General features: G+C 40.9%; 1 protein-coding gene across 8 annotated transcripts in view; it reads left to right on the top strand.

Annotated features, from left to right (window-relative positions):
• The window catches only part of SIK3 (SIK family kinase 3), a 296083-nt gene that overhangs the window by 234870 nt on the left and 38498 nt on the right, over window positions 1-22715 (top strand). For all 8 annotated transcript variants that reach the window (XM_089915561.1, XM_089915560.1, XM_089915559.1 and 5 more), the window contains 2 exons: window positions 9542-9666; window positions 10211-10334. In XM_089915561.1, the coding sequence (XP_089771687.1) occupies window positions 9542-9666; window positions 10211-10334 (249 nt within the window). The remainder of the gene's footprint in view (window positions 1-9541; window positions 9667-10210; window positions 10335-22715) is intronic.

Below are 22715 nucleotides of genomic sequence, written 5' to 3'. Positions count from 1 at the left end.
TTTTACTGGGTGATGCTAAACTGGTGTGTCAGTTTGTGTGAGGGTTCCCACTCCTGCATGTCTTCACCAGTGCTGTGTATTCTTTTTAAAATTTGTTATTGGAGTATAGTTGATTTACAATGCTGTGTTAGTTTCAGGTGTACAGCAAAGTGAATCAACTATACATATACACATATCCACTCCCCTTCAGATTCTTTTCCCATATTGGCCATTACAGAGCATTGAGTAGAGTTCCCTGTGCTATACAGTAGGTCCCTGTTAGCTATCCACTTCTGTATAGTAGTGTGTAGTGCTGGGTATTATTACACATTACAATTTTTGTCAGTTTGGTGAGTGTGTAATGGTTATCTCATTGTGGTTTTAGTTTTTTATTTTGTCTTTAATAATGAGATTGAACTCCTTTTCATGTCTTTGGCCTTTTTTGTGAAGTGTCTGCTTAAGTAAGTCTTTTGCCCATTTTTCTACTGGGTTGTCTGTCTTGCTGATTTATAGGAGTTTTTGTTTCAATAATGATATGAGTCTTTTGTCTTATTTATTTATTTATTTATTTATTTTTGCGGTACATGGGCCTCTCACTGTTGTGGCCTCTCCCGTTGCGGAGCACAGGCTCCAGACGCACAGGCTCAGGGGCCATGGCTCACGGGCCCAGCTGCTCCGCGGCATGTGGGATCTTCCTGGACCGGGGCATGAACCCGCGTCCCCTGCATCGGCAGGCAGACTCTCAACCACTGTGCCGCCACGGAAGCCCGAGTCTTTTGTTTTATGGGTTACAAATAACTTCTCTCATTTCGTGATTTCTCATTTCACTCTCTCTTTCAATGAATAGACATTTTAGTATAATTTTGTTATGAGCAAGACAGACTTTATTTTTAAATTTTATTTATTTATTTTTATACAGCAGGTTCTTATTAGTTATCTGTTTTATACATATTAGTGTATATATGTCAATCCTGATATCCCAATTCTTCCCACCCCCCGCCCTGCTTTCCCCCACTTGGTGTCTGTACGTTTGTTCTCTATGTCTGTGTCTCTATTTCTGCCTTGCAAACGGGTTCATCTGTACTATTTTTCTAGATTCTACATATATGTGTTAATATACGATATTTGTTTTTCTCTTTCTGGCTGACTTCACTCTGTATGACAGTCTCTAGGTCCATCCACGTCTCTAAAAATGACCCAATTTCGTTCCTTTTTATGGCTGAGTAATATTCCATTGTATATATGTGCCACATCTTATTTATCCATTCGTCTGTTGATGGACATTTAGGTTGCTTCCATGACCTGACTGTTGTAAATAGTGCTGCTATGAACATTGGGGTGCATGTGTCTTTTTGAATTATGGTTTTCTCTGGGTATATGCCCAGTAGTGGGATTGCTGGGTCATATGGTAATTCTGTTTTTAGTTTTTTAAGGAAACTCCATACTGTTCTCCATAGTGGCTGTATCAATTTACATTCCCACCAGCAGTGCAAGAGGATTCCCTTTTCTCCACACCCTCTCCAGCATGTGTTGTTTGTAGACTTTCTGATGATGCCCATTCTGACTGGTGTGAGGTGATGCCTCACTGTAGTTTTGATGTGCATTTCTCTAATGATTAGTGATGTGGAGCAGCTTCTCATGTGCTTCCTGGCCTAGACATTTTAGTATAATTTTAATGTAACCGAATTTACCATCCTTTCCTTTATGATTTGTGCCTTTTGTTTCTTGTTTAAGAAATTCTTCCATCCCCTGAGGCTATAAACATAGTCTCCTTTATTGTTTTATAAAAAACTTTGTAGTTTTACCTTTTACATTGTCTGTGATCCACCTGGAATTAATTTTATGATATGATGTGAGGAAGGTGTCCTATTTAATTTTTTCCCATATGGAAAATCAGATGTACCTATGCCATTTACTGAGAAATTCATCCTTTCCTCAGTGGTATACAGTGCCTACTCTTCTTTTCAGTGCACTGTTTTTAAAGCAACTTGTAAAAAAGCAGTATGTCTCAAGCCCTGTATGCCTTTGGGAATTACATAAGCAAAACAAAGGGTTGGCAGTCAAGAAGAAGATGAAAAACAGTAGAATATAATAACTAAGGAATTTGGAAGTTGTATAAAAATAGTTGTGGGATGTACATTTACCTAAATATAAACATATACCTGATGCTGAAAGCACAGTGTGGATGTGGGCTTTGAGGGCATCCAGGCTGGAATTATAGGCTGGGCCTTGTTCTTAGTAAGTTTTGGGGTTTGTTTAAACTTTATATTTGAACATGTTACTTAATGACCCTCACTTGCCCAGACGTAAGACAAAAATAACGCTCATCTCAATGAGATAATAAATACGTGGTACCAAAACACAGCACTTGACAGAGTGTCCCTTGAAAAATGGCTTTTTATTCCACAGAATTCAAAGTGCTGCACAGATGGGAAAACTGTGGCACTGAGACGAAGCAGGGCAGCCCAGTATACTTGGCTCTCCAGGGTCTGTGCCACTCATGTGCGTGGCCACATTGCTCGTTTCTAAGTACCCTGAACAAATTTACTCATAGTTCAGAATTATTATTTATTGGTTGTCATCCAACTTAGTAAGAAAGGCCTTATTTTATTCGTAGTGTGACATTCTGGATGATTCATAATGAATCTAGGTTATGTTCTTAGTTCATTCCTATGACTTAGCATTAAGACAGATTAACTAACAAAAATTCTCAGGGGAAATTATACCACTTTTAGTCTCGAGTCATTACATGTGATATAGTTTTCCCTCAGATAAAAGTTGCATAGTGCTTGGATGACATTATATGGATGCTGCAGACCACCTTTTCCTTCTTTGAAATGTTTTTCTCCTCTCTCAGCTTTCTTATTATAATGATATATTTCTCTCTCCCTTTTGCTCCTTTTTCTTTCTATTCCTGCACCTATAGCATAGGAAGTACCTATGGGTGTTTCCTAAGCCTTGATTCCCAGCCATCCTTCTTTCTCCACTTATTCTTTCAAAAAACTTTTATCCGTTCATTACTACAACTCATTTCATCAGAACATCTTCACTTGAATTTCTTCTCACCTTCTTAAACTCAATCCATGACCAAAAAAAAATTTTTTTTCTTCCCAAATCAACTACTCTGTACTTTTCACTCCTTTTCATCCCATGTATTATTATCTGTCCTCAAGTACTGTCCAGTCTTTTTTCAAAATAATTTTTGAGTTGTCTTTCTCATTTTCACTGTTTCTACTTTCTCACAGGCCTTCCACTTCACGTCACACTTAACCTAGTCTTGCTTTCAGGTTAATTTTACTGCATCTGCCCGTACCGGAAGTTCTAACGACTCATCACTGTAAGAGTGGTTCTCAAACCTCTTTGGAAAGAGTTGTTTTATCTGTTTACATTCAGTCGTCTAAATTATTTCCAGGAGATCCAGTAGGTCTGAAGTAAGATTTGTGGATCACTCTAAATACATTGGTGATTCTGATATATACGCAGGGTTGAAAATCAATGGTTGGAAGAGGACAGGGGATGGGATGGGTAGTGCTTATGATTAGATGTAATTATTAAGATAGCAGTTTTCTATTTGGGTGGTGGGTTCAGGGGTGCTCACTGCATAACGAAAAATAAGTAACTACTTCTAAAAGAAAGCATAGGGGTAAATCTTTGTGACCTTGGGTTACGCAGTGATTTCTCAGATATGACACCGAGAGCATAAGTTACAAAAGAAAATCTAGATAAGTTGGACTTCATCAAAATTGAAAACTTTTGTGCATCAAAGGACACTATCAAGAAAGTGAACAGGGCTTCCTTGGTGGCGCAGTGGTTGAGAATCTGCCTGCTAATGCAGGGGACACGGGTTCGAGCCCTGGTCTGGGAGGATCCCACATGCCGCGGAGCAACTAGGCCCGTGAGCCACAACTACTGAGCCTGCGCGTCTGGAGCCTGTGCTCCGCAACAAGAGAGGCCGCGATAGTGAGAGGCTCGCGCACCGCGATGAAGAGTGGCCCCCGCTTGCCACAACTAGAGAAAGCCCTTGCACAGAAATGAAGACCTAACACAGCAAAAATAAATTAATTAATTAATAAACTCCTACCCCCAACATCTTCTTAAAAAAAAAAGAAAGTGAACAGATAATCCACGGAATGGGAGAAAATATTTGCAAATCATATCAACGGACTTGTATCCAGGGAATATAAATAACTCTTACAACTCAATAATAGAAAGTTAACCCAATTTAAAAATGGGCAAAAGATTTGAATAGACATTTGTCCAAAGAAGATATACAAATGGCCAATTAGCACATGAAATGATGCTCGACATCATTAGCCATCAGGGAAATGCAAATTAAAACCAATCCCCCACCCAGGATAGCTGTAATTTAAAAAATATAAAAAGATAGTAATAAGTGTTGGGAAGGGGCTTCCCTGGTGGCACAGTGGCTAAGAATCTGCCTGCCAACACAGGGGACACAGGTTTGAGCCCTGGTCCAGGAAGATCCCACATGCCTCGGAGCAACTAAGCCCACGCGCCACAGCTACTGAGCCTGTGCTCTAGAGTACGCGCGCCACAACTACTGAAGCCCGCAGGCCTAGAGCCTGTGCTCCGCAACAAGAGAAGCCACCACAATGAGAAGCCCGCACACGTCAACGAAGAGTAACCCCCGCTTACCACAACTAGAGGAAGCTCGCGTGCAGCGATGAAGACCCAATGCAGCCAAAAATTAAATAAAAAAAAAAAAGTGTTGGGAAGGATATGGATAAATTGGAACTCTTGTACATTGTTGATGGGAATGTAAAGTGTTGCAGCCACTTCAGATAACGGTTTGTGCAGTTCCTGAGAAGACCAAACATGGAGTTACCATATGACTCAGCAGTTCCACTACTAGGTATATACCCAAGAGAAATGAAAACATACATCCACAAAAAAACTTTTGTGAATGTTCATAGCAACATTATTCATAGTACCAAAAAAAAAAAAAAAAAAAAGAATCAACCTAAATATCCATCAGCTGATGAATGGATACATAAATTGTGGTGTGTCCTTACCATGGAATATTATTCAGCGATTAAAAAAGAATGAACTAGTGATAGATGCTACAATGTGTATGAACCTTGAAAACACTATGCTAATTGAAAGAAGCCAGTCACAAAAGACCACATATTGTGTGATTCCTTTTATATGAAATGTCCAGAATAGTCAAATCCATAGAGACAGAAAGTTGATTAGTGATTGTCTAGGGCGGAGGCATTGGTGGGAGAGTTGAGGGGGGAGAAATGGAGAGTGACTGCTAATTGGTACAGGGTTTCTTTTTAGGTTGATGAAAATGTTCTAAAATTGATTGAGGTAATGGTGTACAACTCTATGAATACACTAAAAGCCACTGCAAGTACACTTTAAATGGGTGAATTTTATATAATAAGGCTGTAGAAAAAAAGTCTAAATAAAAGCAGGCCACATGTGGAACAATGGTGAGAATGTGCCAGGAACCAAAGATTATAATTAATTCATAATCAAATTCTTTGTATCTGAAATCTAATAAAATTTGTAAATTTGGGGAAAATAGAAGAAAAGGAAAGAAAGAAAAGTCCACATGGTGAAATCTAGGGTCCTTGTTCTATCACTTAAAGCTGTATTTTGTCGGGCCTGTTGCTACTGTGTAATGTTATTTTTTGCCATATACCTCTGGGGAACCCTACATCATACCCAGGGCAGTTTCTTTATTGTTGCTTCAACTTAGCACACTAGTTCCAAGTGATCTGCCTTTACTCTGCCTTTGCCCAGCCACCACTTAGAAAACCCCTTCCATATCCCCCTCTGCTTCTCTAGCTCCAATCCACTCAACTTAAGTTCTGCTTTCTTTTTGAGTCCTTCCATAGGAACATATCTTTTCTGCCTTTGGTTCTTTCATAGGAACCAACACATTGCTCTACTGATTGGAAGGGTTCCAGAAATACATGTTAAATACATGAGTGAAGATAATGGAGGAACTTGGAGACCGTGAAAGAGACATTAGGAATAAGAAGCTTTAGTAAAGACTGAAAGACATTTAGCTAAGCTACTGAGCCAAAATAAGATGAACAAGTCCATTCCGACAAGTGTCATAGCAAGCATGGCAAAATAAATTTTGCTTAAATGTGCAACACTTTAGGGTTAGGAGTAAGAAACAATACTTGGAATGATTAGAGGAGACCCCATGACAGGTTTACAAGACTAAAGGGTTTATGCTTTCTGTAATAGGAAATAGGAGCGAGCTGCTGGTGGGGGGTTTCTTGTTGAATCTTACTGAAATCTTGCTGTCGGTCACTGGGTCTAGCTGTTGAGGGCAGCTGTGTGGCTGTAACATGCTCTGGAAGCAGGTGTTTCCCCCGATGTGGCATCTCTAGATGTCAGGCCCTGATCATGTCATTCATTCCTGCACACTCATTTCTCATATAAACACCTAATAGCAATCTAAGCCTATAACCATCGCTGAAGATGGTTTCCTTTAATATTGTTTCCTTTGTAAAGATTTCCTGTTTGGTAGAAGCTCGTGCCATTAAGTCTGTGCCTTCTCCTGCCCGACAGAGTAAAATCATAGAAAGGTTACTAATTGTAGATAGAGGATTCATTGTTCAAAATGACAGATTTCCTATGTACTTTAAGCTGCTTATTAGGAAGTTTTAAAATCAAGTGGTTTTAATTCATTGCCTGCCCTGTTGCATTCTCCATTCAAAACACAAGCAGAATACTCCATGACTCTTCTGGACTTTGCTATCCAATCACACCAGTGTCAGAGTCCATTAGTTATTACAGACTCCATCAGCACGCCTTCCTCGCTGTGCAGAGAAGGCTAGTCGTGGGAAAGGACCTGGTGAAGGTCTTTGCCAACCAATTAAAAGATATATCAAGAGCCCTCTTTCTGGATAATTCCCAAAGATACCTGCTCTGCTGAATCTCATTTGTTGGGATTTTTAGCAACCTATCGCCAGTCTCTTAAGAAAAACAGGTTTCAGTGCATGCAGACTTTAACTTATAAATTAAAAGTACTGGGTTTCAAAAGTTGTAGGTTAGTTGGTAGGGCTTTAATTGCAGTTGCATTCATAGTTAACATTTGTTAAGTGCCTACTGTGTTTAAATTAAACAGTATGCTAGGTAATGTGAGAGAGTCAGAGATGAAACAGGTATTTTTAAGGAACTAGGGAGAGAGGGGGTAGACCTCTACTAGAGAGAGAGGATATTTTTAAGGAGCTAGAAGAATAGGATATTTATATATGTAAATACCCAAAATAAAGGAGGAATACAAAGTAATAAGGGAGTACAGAGATAGTAGGTGGAGGACATTTCTTACAGGAGATTCAGGAAGACTTGGCAGAAGAGGCATTTATTTTGCATTGATGAATGAGAGTATTGGATTTCTCTCCTTGAAGTATCTGTAGTGATTTTGATGATAGCTCTGACCTCTAAGCCCCTTGTGATCATTAAGTTTTTTACAACCTTAGGAGGGCTGGCTGGGAGGTAGAGGCTCTAGTAGCTGGCCAGCTGCCAGTCAGTATGAAAAGGCTCCAGTAGCCAGGAGGTGACAAGAGGATTGGCCCAGTGATTTTATTGCAGTTTTATTGCAGTTTAATTTAGTGACCCTTTCTTGAGTCCCTGCTATGTATGAAAACACTGTGTGGAGACTAAGATAAATAAAACGATATCCCTCCCATTTACTAACTAGTGGAGGGTATAAACACATAATACAACTAAGTATAGCATGAGGCAGAGTTGTAATTGGGCTGTAGAGGTATAAGCAAAGGGCCATGGAAGCAGAGAGGAGGAAGCCACTGGCATGGTATTTTGTGGTGGGAGTCAGTTAAGGCTTCATACAGGAAGTAATATTTGACTGGGCCTTGAAAATGAGTGCGCTTTCAAATGTGGCAAGGAAGGGAAAAAGCATGGCACAGAGAGTAAGTAGCATAAGAGAGGCACATAAGCTGTGCATAGTCTAGTGATGCTAGAATGGCTAGGAGTGAGTTGGAAAGGTTGGGTGGAGCTGGGTCCTGAGGACCTTTACTTAAAGGTAAAGATGCTAAGAGAGCTGGACTGTTCTGTAAGCAGAAGGGAGCCACCGAATGTTTTTGAGCAAGCAGGCAGCACGATGTGATTTGTGTCACTTTCACTGTGCTATGAATGGGTGGCTTAGAGGGAAATGAAATAGAGGGTAGTAAGCAAGAGCATCAGTCGAGGTCAGAGATGATAAGAGTGTGAACTGAGGTGGGAGGAATGGAAATGGAAAGAAGGAGATAGGTTCAAGACACACTTACAGGGTAGAAGCAGTAAAAGCTGTACCTCCGGTTTGAAATGGAGATGAGAAGGAGCAAGGAGCGAAGACGCCAGTGCTCCTGGTGACGCAGAGGTAGTGCCATGAATGAACGTGGGAACATTGCCGGAAGAGCAGGTTTGATTTTGGAAAATGCGGAATTTGAGATGTTTCTTCCCAGGCAAGTACTGGAAGCTCTTGTCAGGAACTTAAGCATGGTACCAGGGCCAAAGATATAAATTTGGAGAATCATTACCAAACAAATGAGAGTGGAAGCTGTGGGACCAGAAGAGCTGGCCCTGAGAAAATACAGGGCAAGGAGCGATAGTCAAAATCAGCACATGCTTTACTAGAAAACACCTTCTGGAGAAGGTAGGAAGAAGAAAAGCAAATAGCAAAAGGGGGCAGAGTTGTCAAGGAGAGTAAAGCTAGGAAAGGGAGGAGTGTTTCTGAGAGTAGGGAGGTGCCCAGAGTCTTCAGTGCTGGGACTGTGGGAATGTGGTAGGCCTGGGGGCAGGAGGGAGCTCTAGCCTGTCGTACCTGCACGTTGTTCATCTAAATATCTATGTGCATAAAAGTATTTATAAGTCAGCGAGACTCTATCCTTTGCCTGCCATCCTTGTTCACTTTCTTTTGGTATTCCTCCCCAAACCACACCCCTCCTATCTCCCGTCAACTCTCTCTTCAGACAGTGGGAGGGGGAGAAATGAAGGGGGGACGTTGAAGCACAAAAGGAGTTGAAGTTAAAATATTAAGTGTTTGTGGTTTGTTTGTAAATAAGTTGCATATTCTTTATTTTGAATAAGCCACCTTAATGATAATAAAGTCACTTTGTCTAATTTTTAAGTTCACTATATCTCTAGTGGTCATAAATGTGTTTGTCATAAGAAGTAAAAGTAATCTGAAAATCCTGGGTCCAGGTGAGTAGACTTAACATGTATTTACCGATTCTGACATGGTCTTAATATCAATCATTATCCAATTTTATTTTTGTTCGTAAATAAATACCACTCACCTCACTCAGTCCAGATTTATGAAGGAAACGGTGCTGGTTTTGCTGACATAAACCAATCGTATTTACTTTTAGTTAACCATGTGTCTTTTGCATTCCAGCCCATCTGTATTTCTATTTCACTATTACTTTAAATTTAAACAGCTGGTTATATAATTTCTAAAGGTTCTCTTTTCGTGTTTGATATTCACACTTAAGGATCCAGAACCTTTATTCTATTGACTAGAAACTAGTATTCACTGGGTAAAGATAACATGAGTTATATCCATTTGTCTTTCTAGATTTTGGCTTCAGTAACCTCTTCACTCCTGGGCAGCTGCTAAAGACCTGGTGTGGCAGCCCTCCCTATGCTGCACCTGAACTCTTTGAAGGAAAGGAATATGACGGGCCCAAAGTGGACATCTGGGTATGTGACTGCCTTCCCTTATACCCCATAGCATTAGTTACCCTTGACTGACGACAGCTGTCCTCATCCTGGACAACACGTAGTACTGCACTAGAACTGATCACCTGTTCTTTGAATTCCCAACTCTTGGTGCAGTCTGTTCTTCAACCTTTGTCTTATGGACTGAGCCATGGAGCTCAACCTCCCCCTTTGCATCTGCAAAAAAAAAAAAAAAAAAAATCCCTAGGGCAAGCTTGGATGGGTACCCTTGCCAAGAACAGAAATTCTTTCTGTTGTTGCCACTTGTGTTCTCCCTAGGATGAGTACTGAGAGAAATTCTAGTTATGTTCCCAAAAAGTAATGTCTGGAAGCAAAGAAGAATGCTGACTATTCTAAAGATGATTGGCCTTGACAATGCCCCATATTATTTCTCATAAAAAAAGAAGAAAAAGTTTGTTCCATTATCTCGTGCATGACTCACCATTATCTTCATACACATACCATAATGGCCTTTTTTGTTTCCTCTGATGTGATTAATTGTACGTACTCTCTGTTTGGGATGCAGAGCCTCGGAGTCGTCCTCTATGTGCTTGTGTGTGGTGCCCTGCCATTTGATGGGAGTACACTGCAGAATCTGCGGGCCCGGGTGTTGAGTGGAAAGTTCCGCATCCCATTTTTTATGTCCACAGGTAAGGGAGTTGCCATCACACAGCTATGACTGGGTTCATGGAACATTAGACATGCTAAGTTATCCCAGGAATTGAGTGACAGAGTATAAATTGCCCATTTAACCACCTTTTTTGGCTCCAGTTTGCTGAGTTGACACCTCCAGAGGCAAGGTTCTATAGGAACAGAGCACCTAGGCTTTGGCATCAGATAACTGTCCTGAGTTTGGCTCTGGGCTCTACATAGGACTACCAGTGTGGTGTGGCAGACTACTACGTCTTTCTGAGCTTCAGTTTCCTCATCAATAAATGGCTGACAGTTTTGTGAGGGCTACAACTATGAGAACTAAATTAAAGAATGTGTGTAAAGTTAATAGGTACATCGCATAGTAGCAGTAGTCGTAGTAGTTTCACCCCTGTCTTCACCTCATCTCTCACCCTTTTTCAGGATGATATTTCTATTTACTGGGGCCCCACTGAGATGTGGTAATAAATGCCAAGGATAAAGCAGGCTTTGCATCTTAATCTTGCTGCTACTACATTTCCTGCCTCTATGACATTTATCCCCCAGACTCAAAAAGTACTTTTTAAATGAGTGGGCAATAGGGTAAGTAGCTCTTAGAAGAATTTAACACTGAAGACAGACACCAGACACCCAGAACCTACAGTGTTTCATCACCATCTATGTGCACTTAAGAACATTTTGGAGACAATGCTGTAAGCAATCTATTTAGTTTTGCTTAATCATGATTTCACTTTAAGGAACAGCATACAGAGTGTATGTCCGCTGGGTTGGCAACACACTATAAGCACCTGGGAATTACGTTTTAGAATAAATGAGAATTGCATCTAGAATAAATTTCAGAAATTTTATTTCTAAAATGCATTTTAGAAAAAAGCTGTGAGAAAAATAAAATAGAGAAGAGGTGTTAGGGATGGTGGGTGGGTGGTTATTTGGAAAGGTATGTCAGGGAACCCCTTCACTGAGAAGTCAACATTACAGCGAAGGCTTGGAGAAGGTGAGGGCGTGAGCCGTGCAGCCTGAGGAAGAGCTTTCCAGGCTGAGGGGATGTCAGGTAGAAAGGCCCCAGTGAGGGAGCATGACTGGGTGTCTAAGGAACAGGATGGAAGCCTCTGTGCTGGAAAGGAATGAGTGAGGGGACAGGAGAGATGCCATCAGAGAGGCAACAGAGAGCTCACTTTGAGGGCTTAGTCAGTCAGCGTTAAGGCCTTTTTCACTCTGAGTAAAATGCAAAGGATCAGAGGATTTTAACAGAGAAATGATATTATCTGACTTTTCGTTTTTTTCTAACTATTATTATGAATATTTTCAAACATGCAAAAATATCTAAAGAACTTTATGGTGACTTTTGTGTTTTAAAGAAATCACTTTGGCAGCTCTGTTGGTTGAAAGGTTCAAGGGCTGAAGGAGGGAGACCAGTTAGTAGGAGACTTTTGCAGTAATCCACGTGAGAGATATTGGTGGCTAGTTCCCAGACTGGGGTGTAGAGGTGGGGATGGTAAGAAGTCGTCAGATTCAAGAGATAATACTGGGGCTTCCCTGGTGGTCCAGTGAGTAAGACTCCACGCTCCCAATGCAGGGGACCCAGGTTCGATCCCTGGTCGGGGAACTAGTTCCTGCATTCCGCAACTAAGAGTTCACATGCCGCAGCGAAGATCCATCATGCCACAATTGAGACCTGGTGCAGCCTAAACAGATAAATGAATACATAAATATTAAAAAAAAGAGAGAGAGATAGTATGTACTGTGTGGCAGGCTCTGTTTCAAGCATTTTGCAAACATTAACTCATTTAATTACTTTAACAACCCTGTAAGATACATGGGAGTATTACCCCCATTTTGTAGGTGATAAAACTGAAGCCAGGAGATGTTTAGCAGTTTTCCCAAGATAACACAGCTACTAAGTGACTAAACTAGAATTTGAGCCTAGGCAGTCTGGCTCCAACAACATATATGTGGGATTTGATGTGAGAGAAAAAGTAATTATTAATAATCCAGGGGTTTTGGCTTGAGCAACTGGAAGGATGGATTTACTGCTAACAGAGATGGGAATGGAGAGATATTTTATATGTGTTAGTTTGAGATGCCCATTAGACATCTAAGTTGAGATATTGTATAGGCAGTTGAATATAGGACTGTACCTTAGTTGGGAGTGGTGGGCTAGTGATACACATTTGGGAATGATCAGTATGTAGATAATACAGTATTTTAAGCTCTGAGATAAGGTCACTTTTTAGGCCATGATTGCAGAGAAGAGAAGAGGTCTAAGGATTAATCTCTGGGACACACTAATATTCAGAGATCAGGAACGTGAAGAGGGATCCACATAGGAATTGCTAGTAAGGTAAGCCAGAGAGTCCTCTGTTCTAGAAAACAAGTGAAGAGAATGTTTCAAGGAGGAGGGAATGAGGAACTGTGGGGGGTGCTGCTGATACATCAGATGACTAAGAACTTGTTGGAGGACGGAGGGAACGGAAAGCACCCATTGAACTGAGAAGGCATCTTGAGACCAAAAAACAAGGTAGGCAGCTCCAGGTGATCAATGGGTCAGTTTATTATAGGGTAACTTACAGAATAAGTAGGATCAGGCGGACAACCATCCAGGAACACTCAAAACGGTACCGTGCACTGCCAAGGGGACAATTTTATCGTTAACCTAAGGGGCGTGGGTATGTGCTTGGAAACAGTAAGTGCATTCCTAAGTCAATATGTATTAATGGGTGGCTAGGCTATTAATGGGCACCAGGAATATGTCAGCAAAGGTCTTCATCATTGTTTGGAGATCACCAGAGCACAGAGGCCACCTGGACCTAATGATCATGAAACAATGGCTATTAACTACAGAGTCCTTGATGACAGAGAAGTGACTTAGCACAGTCCTAGGTAGGGTCAGTGGAAGGACGGGAGGCATGGTAGGAGCCCAGAATGTCATCAGTTATGCTAATAGCCATACAGAACTGGATACCGGATTTAAAGAGATCACTGATGACCCTGAAGTACCGCCTTGGTGGAGGAACAGGAGTAAAACCCTGACCCATGTAGATGCGGCCGGAAAGGGGTGGACGGGAAGCGGAGAAAGGAAGCAGACACAGCTCTTGGCAGTTCTACTCTGGAAGGAGGCAGAGAAGGGGTGGAGTGGATTGTTCTGGCCGGAGTCACCAGTGATCTTGTCATAATCTATTGGATATCCTTGGTCTTTATCTTAATGACTGCCCAGCAGTATTTAGCGCTAAATGCTACAAGTTCACCACTCCTTTCTTTCTTTTGTTAAATATAAACTTTATTTTTTAGAGCAGTTTTGGGTTCATAGCAAAATTAAGCAGAAAGTACGGAGAGCTCCCATATACGTCCTGTCCCCTCACACCCATAGCCTCCCCCACTGTCAGCATCCGGCATTGAAGTAGAACATTTGTTACGGTCCATCAACCTGCTGCGACACTACATTGGATTACCATCTAAAGTCCATCGTTTACTAGGGCTCACTCTTGGTGTTGTACGTTCCGTGGGTTTGGACAAATACATAATGACATGTATCTACCATTATAGTATCATTCAGAGCAGTTTCACTGCCCTAAGAATCCTCTGTGCCTGTTCATCCCTCCCACTCCCTTAACCTCTGGCAGTCAATGATCATTTTACTGTCTCCACAGTTTTGCCTTTTCCAGAATGTCATATAGTTGGAAACATACATTATGTAGCCTTTTCAGATTGGCTTCTTTCACTTAGTAATATGCATATAAGTTTCCTCTGTGTCTTTTCGTGGATTAATAGCTCACTTCTTTTTAATGCTCAATAATACTCCATTGTCTGGATGTACCACAGCTTACTTATCCATTCACCTGCCGATGGACCTCTTGGTTGCTTCCAGGTTTTGGCAATAATGAAGAAAGCTGTTATAAATATCCGCGTGCAGGTTTTTGTGTGGATGTAAGTTTTTAACTCATCTGACTAAATACCAGGGAGTGTGATTGCTGGATTATACCATAAGAGTATGTTTAGTTTTGTAAGAAACCACCAAAGTGTCTTTCAAAGCGGTTGTGCCATTTTGCATCTCCACCAGCATTTGGTATTGTCAGTGCTTTGGATTTTTGCCTTTCTAATAGATGTGAAGTGGTATCTTGTTATTTTAATTTGTAATCCCTGATGATGTATGATGGTTAACATTTCATATGCATGTTTACCATCTGTATATCTTCTTTGGTGACAGGTCTAAATGTTTTGCCCATTAAAAAAAAATTTATTTATTTATTTATTTATTTGGCTGTGCTGGGTCTTAGTTGCAGCACGGGAACTCTTAGTTGCGGCACGGGAACTCTTAGTTGCGGCACGTGGGATCTAGTTCCCCGGCTAGGGGATCGAACCCAGGTCCCTCCTGCATTGGGAGTGTGGAGTCTTAGCCACTGGATCACCGGGGAAGTCCCTTGCCCACTTTTAAATTTGGTTGTTTGTTTTCTTATTGTTGAGTCACTCCTTACTTTTTAAAACACTTTTTTCCCCATTGCTTCTCAGATGCCATGTTCTGCAGTTTTCCTCCTGTCTCTCTGAGTACACCTTGTTTGCCAGATTTCTCTTTCTCTGTTCATCCTTTAAATCTTTTCTTCTTTACACCATCTTTCTGAGCATCTTATTCACTGCTGTGGCTTCAGGGAGTACAGTGATGTTCAGTCCCCATTTAACACTTGGGTAACTCTCTGGCCCAGACCTCTCCTGGAATGAGAGGCTATATATCCAACCAGTTGCTACCAGTCAGCTTTACTTGTATGTCTTGAATTCACAGCAGTGGAAACATTTTCAAAACTGAATTTAATCCCTCCCTAGAATTGCTCCATTCTGTGTTCCCTATCTTAGTGAATGGTGTCACCGTCTGACCAAGAAGCTAGCCTTGATTCCTCCTCTCTTACCATCACCACAGCCACTCACTTACCAAATCCTGTAGATTCAACCCTCCATTCCTGTAGACACTTCTGTAGTGGCTCTTGCCTGGATTAAATAATAGCCAATTAAATGGACGCCTGGCTCCAGCCTTATCCCTCTCTAATGCGTTCTCCACACGGCTGCATGAGTAATGTTTCTAAACTATATACGACAACACACACACACACACGCACACACACACACACGCGCGTACACACACACACACACACACACACACAAAATTTGGTTATATCATTTTCCGGCTTAAACTTTTCAATGGTTTACCATTGCCTCTAGGCTGCAGTTCGCTCCTTAATGCGGCTAGAGCACTGACTTCATTTTTGACCATGACCGTAGTAAAAGATACATTTCATACAGTGACCTAGAAAATACATATATACATACAGCTGAACAAAAGTTTTTTTAAAAAGTAAAACTTGTCTTTACTAGGTGCAGTGCACTCTAATACATTTTATTCTATTACATTAAAAATGCTAATTATAACTTACTGAATTGATCTCATGACTGCTTTTTGAAAAACAATGACATAGTAATACTTCTGTGACCTGGCTCGTGCCTATCTCTGCAGCCCCAGATCCCATTCTACATCTAGTCGCCCTAATTTCCTTCTGGTTCCCGGAACAAGTGATACTCTCTGGAGCAACTCTCTCTGCCTGGGGTACTTCTTCCTCCCCCTACCCTACCCCATGCCACCCACTCCTGAATTCTAGAGCAAGAAATTAGATGTGATAAAAATAAGAATCTAGATAATTTCTACCAGTCTTTCTTTCATCATGGGACTTCCCAAACATTTCATTGTAATTGTTTCTTTCATTATATATCTTCCATACCAGACTGTGAGCTTAGAGAAAGTAAAGACAAAATGTGGGGTTTTTTTTCACAGTTGTCTCTAGCCTAGCAGAGTATCTGGCATGTGGTAGGATTTAGTAAACAGTATGTAGATAGTAAATAGGATCCTGCTTAAAACCCTCCAGTCACTTTCATTTACACTTAGAAAACAATTCCAGAAGTCATTATTATTAGAAAACAATTCCAAAAGTCATTATTATTATGGCCTACAAGGCACACTGTGGTTGGCCCCTCTCTTTAATCTCATTTCCTGCTTCTCTTCCCTTTAGGCCCGGAGCTCCAGTTACAGAGGCGTCCTTGCTGTTTCTCAGACTTTCCAAGTGCACGCATTCCTGTTTCCTCACATATTTACATGGCTTCCTCACCTAACTTGAGGTTTCTGCTTAAATGTCCCCCCAGAGAGACCTCTCCTGATACCCCCGTCATTCTCTTTCCGTAACTCTGCTTCACGGTTTTTCATGGCACTTACCACTACCTGACCTTATTTGTTTACTGTGTCCCCACCCCTCGTCCCCACTGCCTCCTGACTGTAATACGATTTTGTTTTTGTTCACTGCTGTATTCCCATGGCTCAGGACAGTGCATGGGTCCTGGTAGGCACTCAGTAAATATTTGCTGAATGAATGCATGCATGCATAGATTTGTTACAGTGTTCACGACCGAATAATTCAAATAATAATATCAATAACGGTAATTTACGTTTCTTTAGGGCTTTCAAGTTTACAAAGTATTTCCTGTACTTGATCTAATTTGAGCTATGTAATTGTACTCTGGAATTGGTATTGACACTAGCATTTATCATTTTGCCAATGAAGTTTAAGAATCTGAAGTTTAAAGAAATTAGTTGACATGCCTAAAGCCACACAGGTAATAAGTGACCAAGTTAGTACTCAAATTCAGTGTCTGTTCTACTACCCCACACCGCTGCAAAGAAAGGGCAGTGTAAACAAACCACTTCCTCTGCTTTTCCAGTGTCCGCAGTGTTTCCTGTGAGCAACTTGGATCCGTTCTCCCCTCCACCTCCACATCACGGCAAAAGATTTTTACTCAAGCCTTACAGAGCTGGCTTCCGATAGTGGATGCTGGTGAAATAGCTAGCCTTGCTGTCAGCCACATTGTGTCTTAGTGCTTAGAAATAAACCATGTAACATTTTAACTACTTAGGAAGAGCTAATATTTATAACATGATATACGTTAACACGGAAGTTTAAAGACTCATAGAACACCAACATAATTATCCTAAATGCGGCCACTTTTTAATCCTGGACAAGTAATTCCCTAAGTAGGAATAACATTTTTTGTAAGATTAAGTACGGGAAGTGACAAACAACCCAATCTAGGAAATGAGTAGACGGTTGCTGTGTTACTAGTGTGATCTCTCTGCCCTCAGGGACATACATGTGCTCGGCCTTGCCTACCAGCGGAGGCCTGAATCCCAAGGCCCTTCGAGACTGCTGTCTGAAGGATAAAGGCATACGATGGTTTAGTCTTCTCTCAGCTTAGACGTCCTTCAAGTACCAAAAAGTTTCAAGTTCATGTAAAGGAAACCTAGAGTCTGTCCCTGAGTCTTTTTGCTGATCACACCCCTAGCTTCTAGGCATAATTGCACCTCGTTAGACCTAGAGTTAATTCTTTGTATGGAGGCTGGAGCCAGCCGCTTTCCAGCCTGTCAGGTCAGCCATTACTGTGCTACAGATAATAATGTAGTTGAGGGAAGTCCTAAAAAACAAGATCCTTTTGTTCTCAGGCTGTTGTCATGGACTTGAACTGAGTTTATCCATTTTTCTGCCAGAAGGATCTAGAAACTCCAGCAGAGCTGGTGTCGTTTTTCAAATGAGCATTTGGGTGGCCGAGTGGGGAGGGCCTCATGGTCCAGCTTCTTCTAGACAAGTTGAATTCCAGAGTATCTACAGCTGTGTGGGAGGCCATGCTATACAAATGGATACAGTTAGTTTAAGAATTCGAAGCGTCTCTTTATTGTCAGTAATGTGTGGAATGAAGTGTCCTCCCAATTAGTGGATATTTCTAGGCCTAGGCTTGTTTGTTTGATACAACCTTCCCTTCCTGGACATCCCGAGATATCCTAAAGACATACTTTCAAGTTGCAGTGACAGTGGTATAAATTTAAGAGGATTTATTCAAGGGGGATCGATATTATACTGCCTAGTTCAATAGCTATGTATGTGTCTTCCTCTCCTCTTCCCTAGAATGCAGGCTCCTTTATGTCAGAACTGTGTTTCACACACACATCATCATCCTCCCATAAGCCTTAAGAGCGACTGGTATGGTGTAAATATTCAGTAAATTTTTCTTAATGAAAAATTGAATCATCACTTACCTATAGACGCTTCCATCAGACTCTTGCATTTTATTATTAAAGTGATACGTAACTCACTGATGATCTGAATTATTAATTGGTTTTACGTACTTTTGTTATATACATTAATATGTAAATGACCAGGTCAAGTGATTTCTAGTTTTTAAAAGGGTTTGATCTACGATAGAGTTGGCTTTCAATGTCTCAAGTAAAATACATTTGGTCTAGGCAAGTGTTTTTGGATTAAACTTCTCAGAGCATCCCAGAGAGCAGTTAGGTAAAACCCTGAGCCTAAATTATAAAAGGATTCAAAGTTGAACCTTCCTGTTTTTTTGAGTTTCTGCAGAAGGTGAGACCTGACCTGGCCACATATGTTAGCAGTTGCTTTCTCTGAGTTCCGGTCCCACTGACGGAAGCCAACAATGTAGTTTTTGAGCACCAAGCTCAGTCACTACCAGTATATTTTTAAAAACCATCAGAGGCCTACTTCTTAAAGCCTAGTTTGTCTTATTCACCACTTATATCACCTGCTAGCAGATATAGTAAGATCAGTCATTTATTGGGTTGGCCAAAAAGTTCGTTTGGATTTTTTGGTAACATCTTCTGGAAAAACCCAAACGAACTTTTGGGCCAGCCCAATATTTAGCTGAAGGAAAATTAATTTACAGTGAAAAAAATGCATTGAGGCAAGTATATAGAGATCTCTTGTGGACAATATTTTTGAGTCTTTATTGATTAGATTTCGCTGTGACTTAATTAATTGTAATACTGCATAAGCATTTTATCTCTGGGAACGCAAGACCCAGGCTTACATTATGCTTCTGATGGAGACTACCGTGCAGCTACTGCCAAAAAGCTTCTACTTAGATGCAAACAATTCTGCCCTGATTAGCTTACTCATCAAGAACCACACAGCATGCGGGATTGGGACGGGAGATTAAAGTAACTCACCCATCAGTCTCCACATACTAAGGAGCTCAGAGTCCTTAAAACAGTTCTCTCATAACTTTTTTAAGGTATACTCAGCCTCTAGGGAGACAACCTGTGTAGTGCTTTCATGTTAGTGAGTGCAGAAATCCACATGATGTCAGGAACGAGGCTAGGGCTACCTCAGAGTTAAGCAAGCCTCGCCTGACCAGCTCTGCCGTGATTTTACCTAATATGATAGAAAACCAGGGGGTAGATATGGGTACTGCCCTATCTCGTACTACCCTTTTCAAGCACACTGTCTCCTAGCTTCAGCAACCCTAGAGAGGAGAACAGAGTAAGGGAAGAAGTTCTAGATGGAAGGACTCCAGAGATTTGAATAATAGCTAACATCCATTGAACACTTTCTTGGTACCAGACACCGTGGCATTAACCTACTGAATATTTAACACAACCCTATGAGGTAAGCTGCTCTTGTCATTTGATAGACAAGGCAGTTGAGGCATGGTAAGGATAAGTAACACACCCAGAATCACACAGCTGGGAAGTGGTGGAGCTGAGATTTGAGCCCGTGCACTCTGGCTTCAGAAGCCACCTAACTGTCTTCGATTGTACTTTAATTCTCAGTGAGTACATATCTCACAGGTTATTCCAAGTATCCAGAGAGTCCTGGAATGGATATCTTTGCCCATCTGCATCTGGATTATTTTTGGAAAAAAGTGTTAGTATCAAGGACTATGTATTGGACTCTGATGTAAAGCTGAACCAGAGTTTTCTTCCACTGTAATGATTGCTATTAGGACTTAAAATATATTTGAATAATAAGGTAGTGTAAGTGACAAGTTTTTATTTTAAAAATGTGAACTGCAAATTGGACAGCCTCTAGTATGACAGTGTGGCATGTCAGGGGTAAATGTGGTCATCCCCAGCCTTCAAGCCAGCATCTCCTAATTTCTAAATCTTAATTCTGGCAAGATCACAGCCACCTTGAAAATAAGCAAAGTTCGAGAAATAGATGTTAGTTTTCTAATAAATGGATACCTATGGGTCAAACAGTTGTTTTCTCCTCAGTCTATCTCAGGTTGATAAACTGTTAAAATGGAAGTTTTAGCCTCTCAGCCTAACTTTATGGATTCCTAATAGAAGCTTTTCTTATCTGCGCCATCATTATTTGCTAGATTGTGCCAAGCCATCTCCCTTTGGCCTCTGTTCAACCATAGAAAGTGTCTCACAGGATTTGGTCATAAGGAACTTTATTTCTATTCCAGAACATTCTGATAATATTTTGCAGAAACCAGTGTGGTAGAATTTGTATTTAAATCACTCTCCACTTCCTTGTCTGATCTCTTCCTGTTGGGCTATCCTTGTAGGAATTTTATGGAATGCTTTGGTACTGGGACTCCCATTTTTCTCTCCCCGAAAGAACTAAAAGCAAATGGCTTCAAAACAAGACATTTTTTCCCTCAGTGTCACTTCTTTTAGAGGAGCTGATCTCAGTGCTTGTTTATTATGAGTCAAATCTTATCACAACCAACGTTATTACAGATTAAGTTCTATTAGAGTTAATTCCAAGATTGTGTATTTTCTTTCATTGTGTAAAACTGCGGTATTGACTATCACTTTAAAGTTAGAAATGTTTATGCATTTCTATTGTAACAGTAAAGTATCAAAATTTAATTTCTATAGAGTAAAACTCTTCTAATACCTACAGCACCATTGTTCTAGCAATATCCAGTATAACAAAACTTCATTGTAACAACAACAAAAACCCTGTATTTTGTATGATTGTACTTAACATTTATGTGATCTCTCAATGCAGGTATATGACAGTGCATTCAGTGTATGTTCTTTATACATAGAAATGTCTTATTTTAAGACCATTTGTCTACTTTGTTTAGATTTTAAAATAGTTGCTATGTAAGATAGATTTGACCTTGTCAGCTGACAGCTGACAATGACAGGGTTTCCTTGGGCATGTTAAAAAATATCATTTCTAGGACTTAGTCCACAAGCAGAGTGAGGATTCCTAACTCTGGCCACCTTCATACCAAAAGAAGTTATCTTGGCAAAAACACCTATGATTTCTTATTGAGTTTCTTTTTAATTATTTCTGTAGGGATCATGACATTGCAAGATAGCACACTCTTTTAGCCATGATTATGACAGGATCAGGACATTATGACAGACTTTTTCTTTTCTTTTTTTCTTTTGGAAAAGTCAGATAGCATTAAAGAGGAGCTCTGAGTCACAAACATTTGTAAGTCCAGAACACAGATTCTTATCAAAGCCATGGTGCTCCATCCAGAGATTGTCATTGCAGACCAGTCATCGATCTTGTTCTGTTTGCCTGCTGTAATAGTGTCAGTTCTCCCCCAGACTGGTACCTGAGCTGGCCAAGTGGAGAGCAGAATCAGACAGTATTTCACATTGTATTCTTGTTCTGAAAAGTGTTAAGACTTTAGTGCCATGTAACTTTTTTAAAAAAAATATGAAGTTGGGCTTCCCTGGTGGCGCAGTGGTTGAGAGTCCACCTGCCAATGCAAGGGACACGGGTTCGTGCCCCGGTCTGGGAAGATCCCATGTGCCGCGGAGCGGCTGGGCCCGTGAGCCATGGCCGCTGAGCCTGCGCGTTCAGAGCCTGCGCGTTCAGAGCCTGTGCTCCACAATGGGAGAGGCCACGGCAGTGAGAGGCCCGCCTACCAAAAAAAAAAAAAAAAAAAAAAGAAGTTAATTCATTTTTCAGGGAAACAGACATTTTAATTTTAGCCAATTTATTTTTGTTTCTTTTTTGGATTTTTGAGATTTGAGAAAAATAGTGCTCTCTTTGAAATTTGAATTGCTCAGGAGAATTAAACCTTATTAAGAAGTTTGTTAAAGTTATTGAAAATAAAGAGCTCTTGGGCTACATGTTTTGGCATTACCTTTGAACACACCTAGTATTGACTGGAAAGAGGACGTGAGACACCACACCATACCCTCTTCCAAGGACCTGTAAGAAGCATGAACTTCCTGGGTGACTGCTTCTTCCTCGCATTCTTCCCATGCCTCCTGGCACACAGATGTCTTCTGTTCCCCCAGCTCCAAGCAGTTTTATGTGGTCAGAAAGAATCTGTGACTCAGTTCCTTTCAGACCACTCCTCTGCCCACAGAGCTGAAAATGGTTGCTTTGCATGTCCCATACTTTGGCCACACTTGAAGGGCTTAAGGGACAGTTAGCATTTCCTCCATCATGGGATCAGCCTGCAGACTCTGAGGGCCAGTTCCTGAGTTTTTGCCTGCGCCTTCTGCCTGTGATCCCTTGACTGGGGAAGCCTGTCGTTGCCAGCCTTCCATCCCAGTCCCCGTCACCACGCAA

This window comes from Delphinapterus leucas, chromosome 7 (genome assembly GCF_059928025.1).
Source record: "Delphinapterus leucas isolate spDelLeu-1000000601 "Yukka" chromosome 7, BTC_Dleu_Yukka2, whole genome shotgun sequence".
In the NCBI taxonomy this organism is placed as follows: domain Eukaryota; kingdom Metazoa; phylum Chordata; class Mammalia; order Artiodactyla; family Monodontidae; genus Delphinapterus; species Delphinapterus leucas.
Note: the sequence above shows the minus strand (reverse complement) of the source record. Positions and strands in the feature narration are given on the sequence as shown.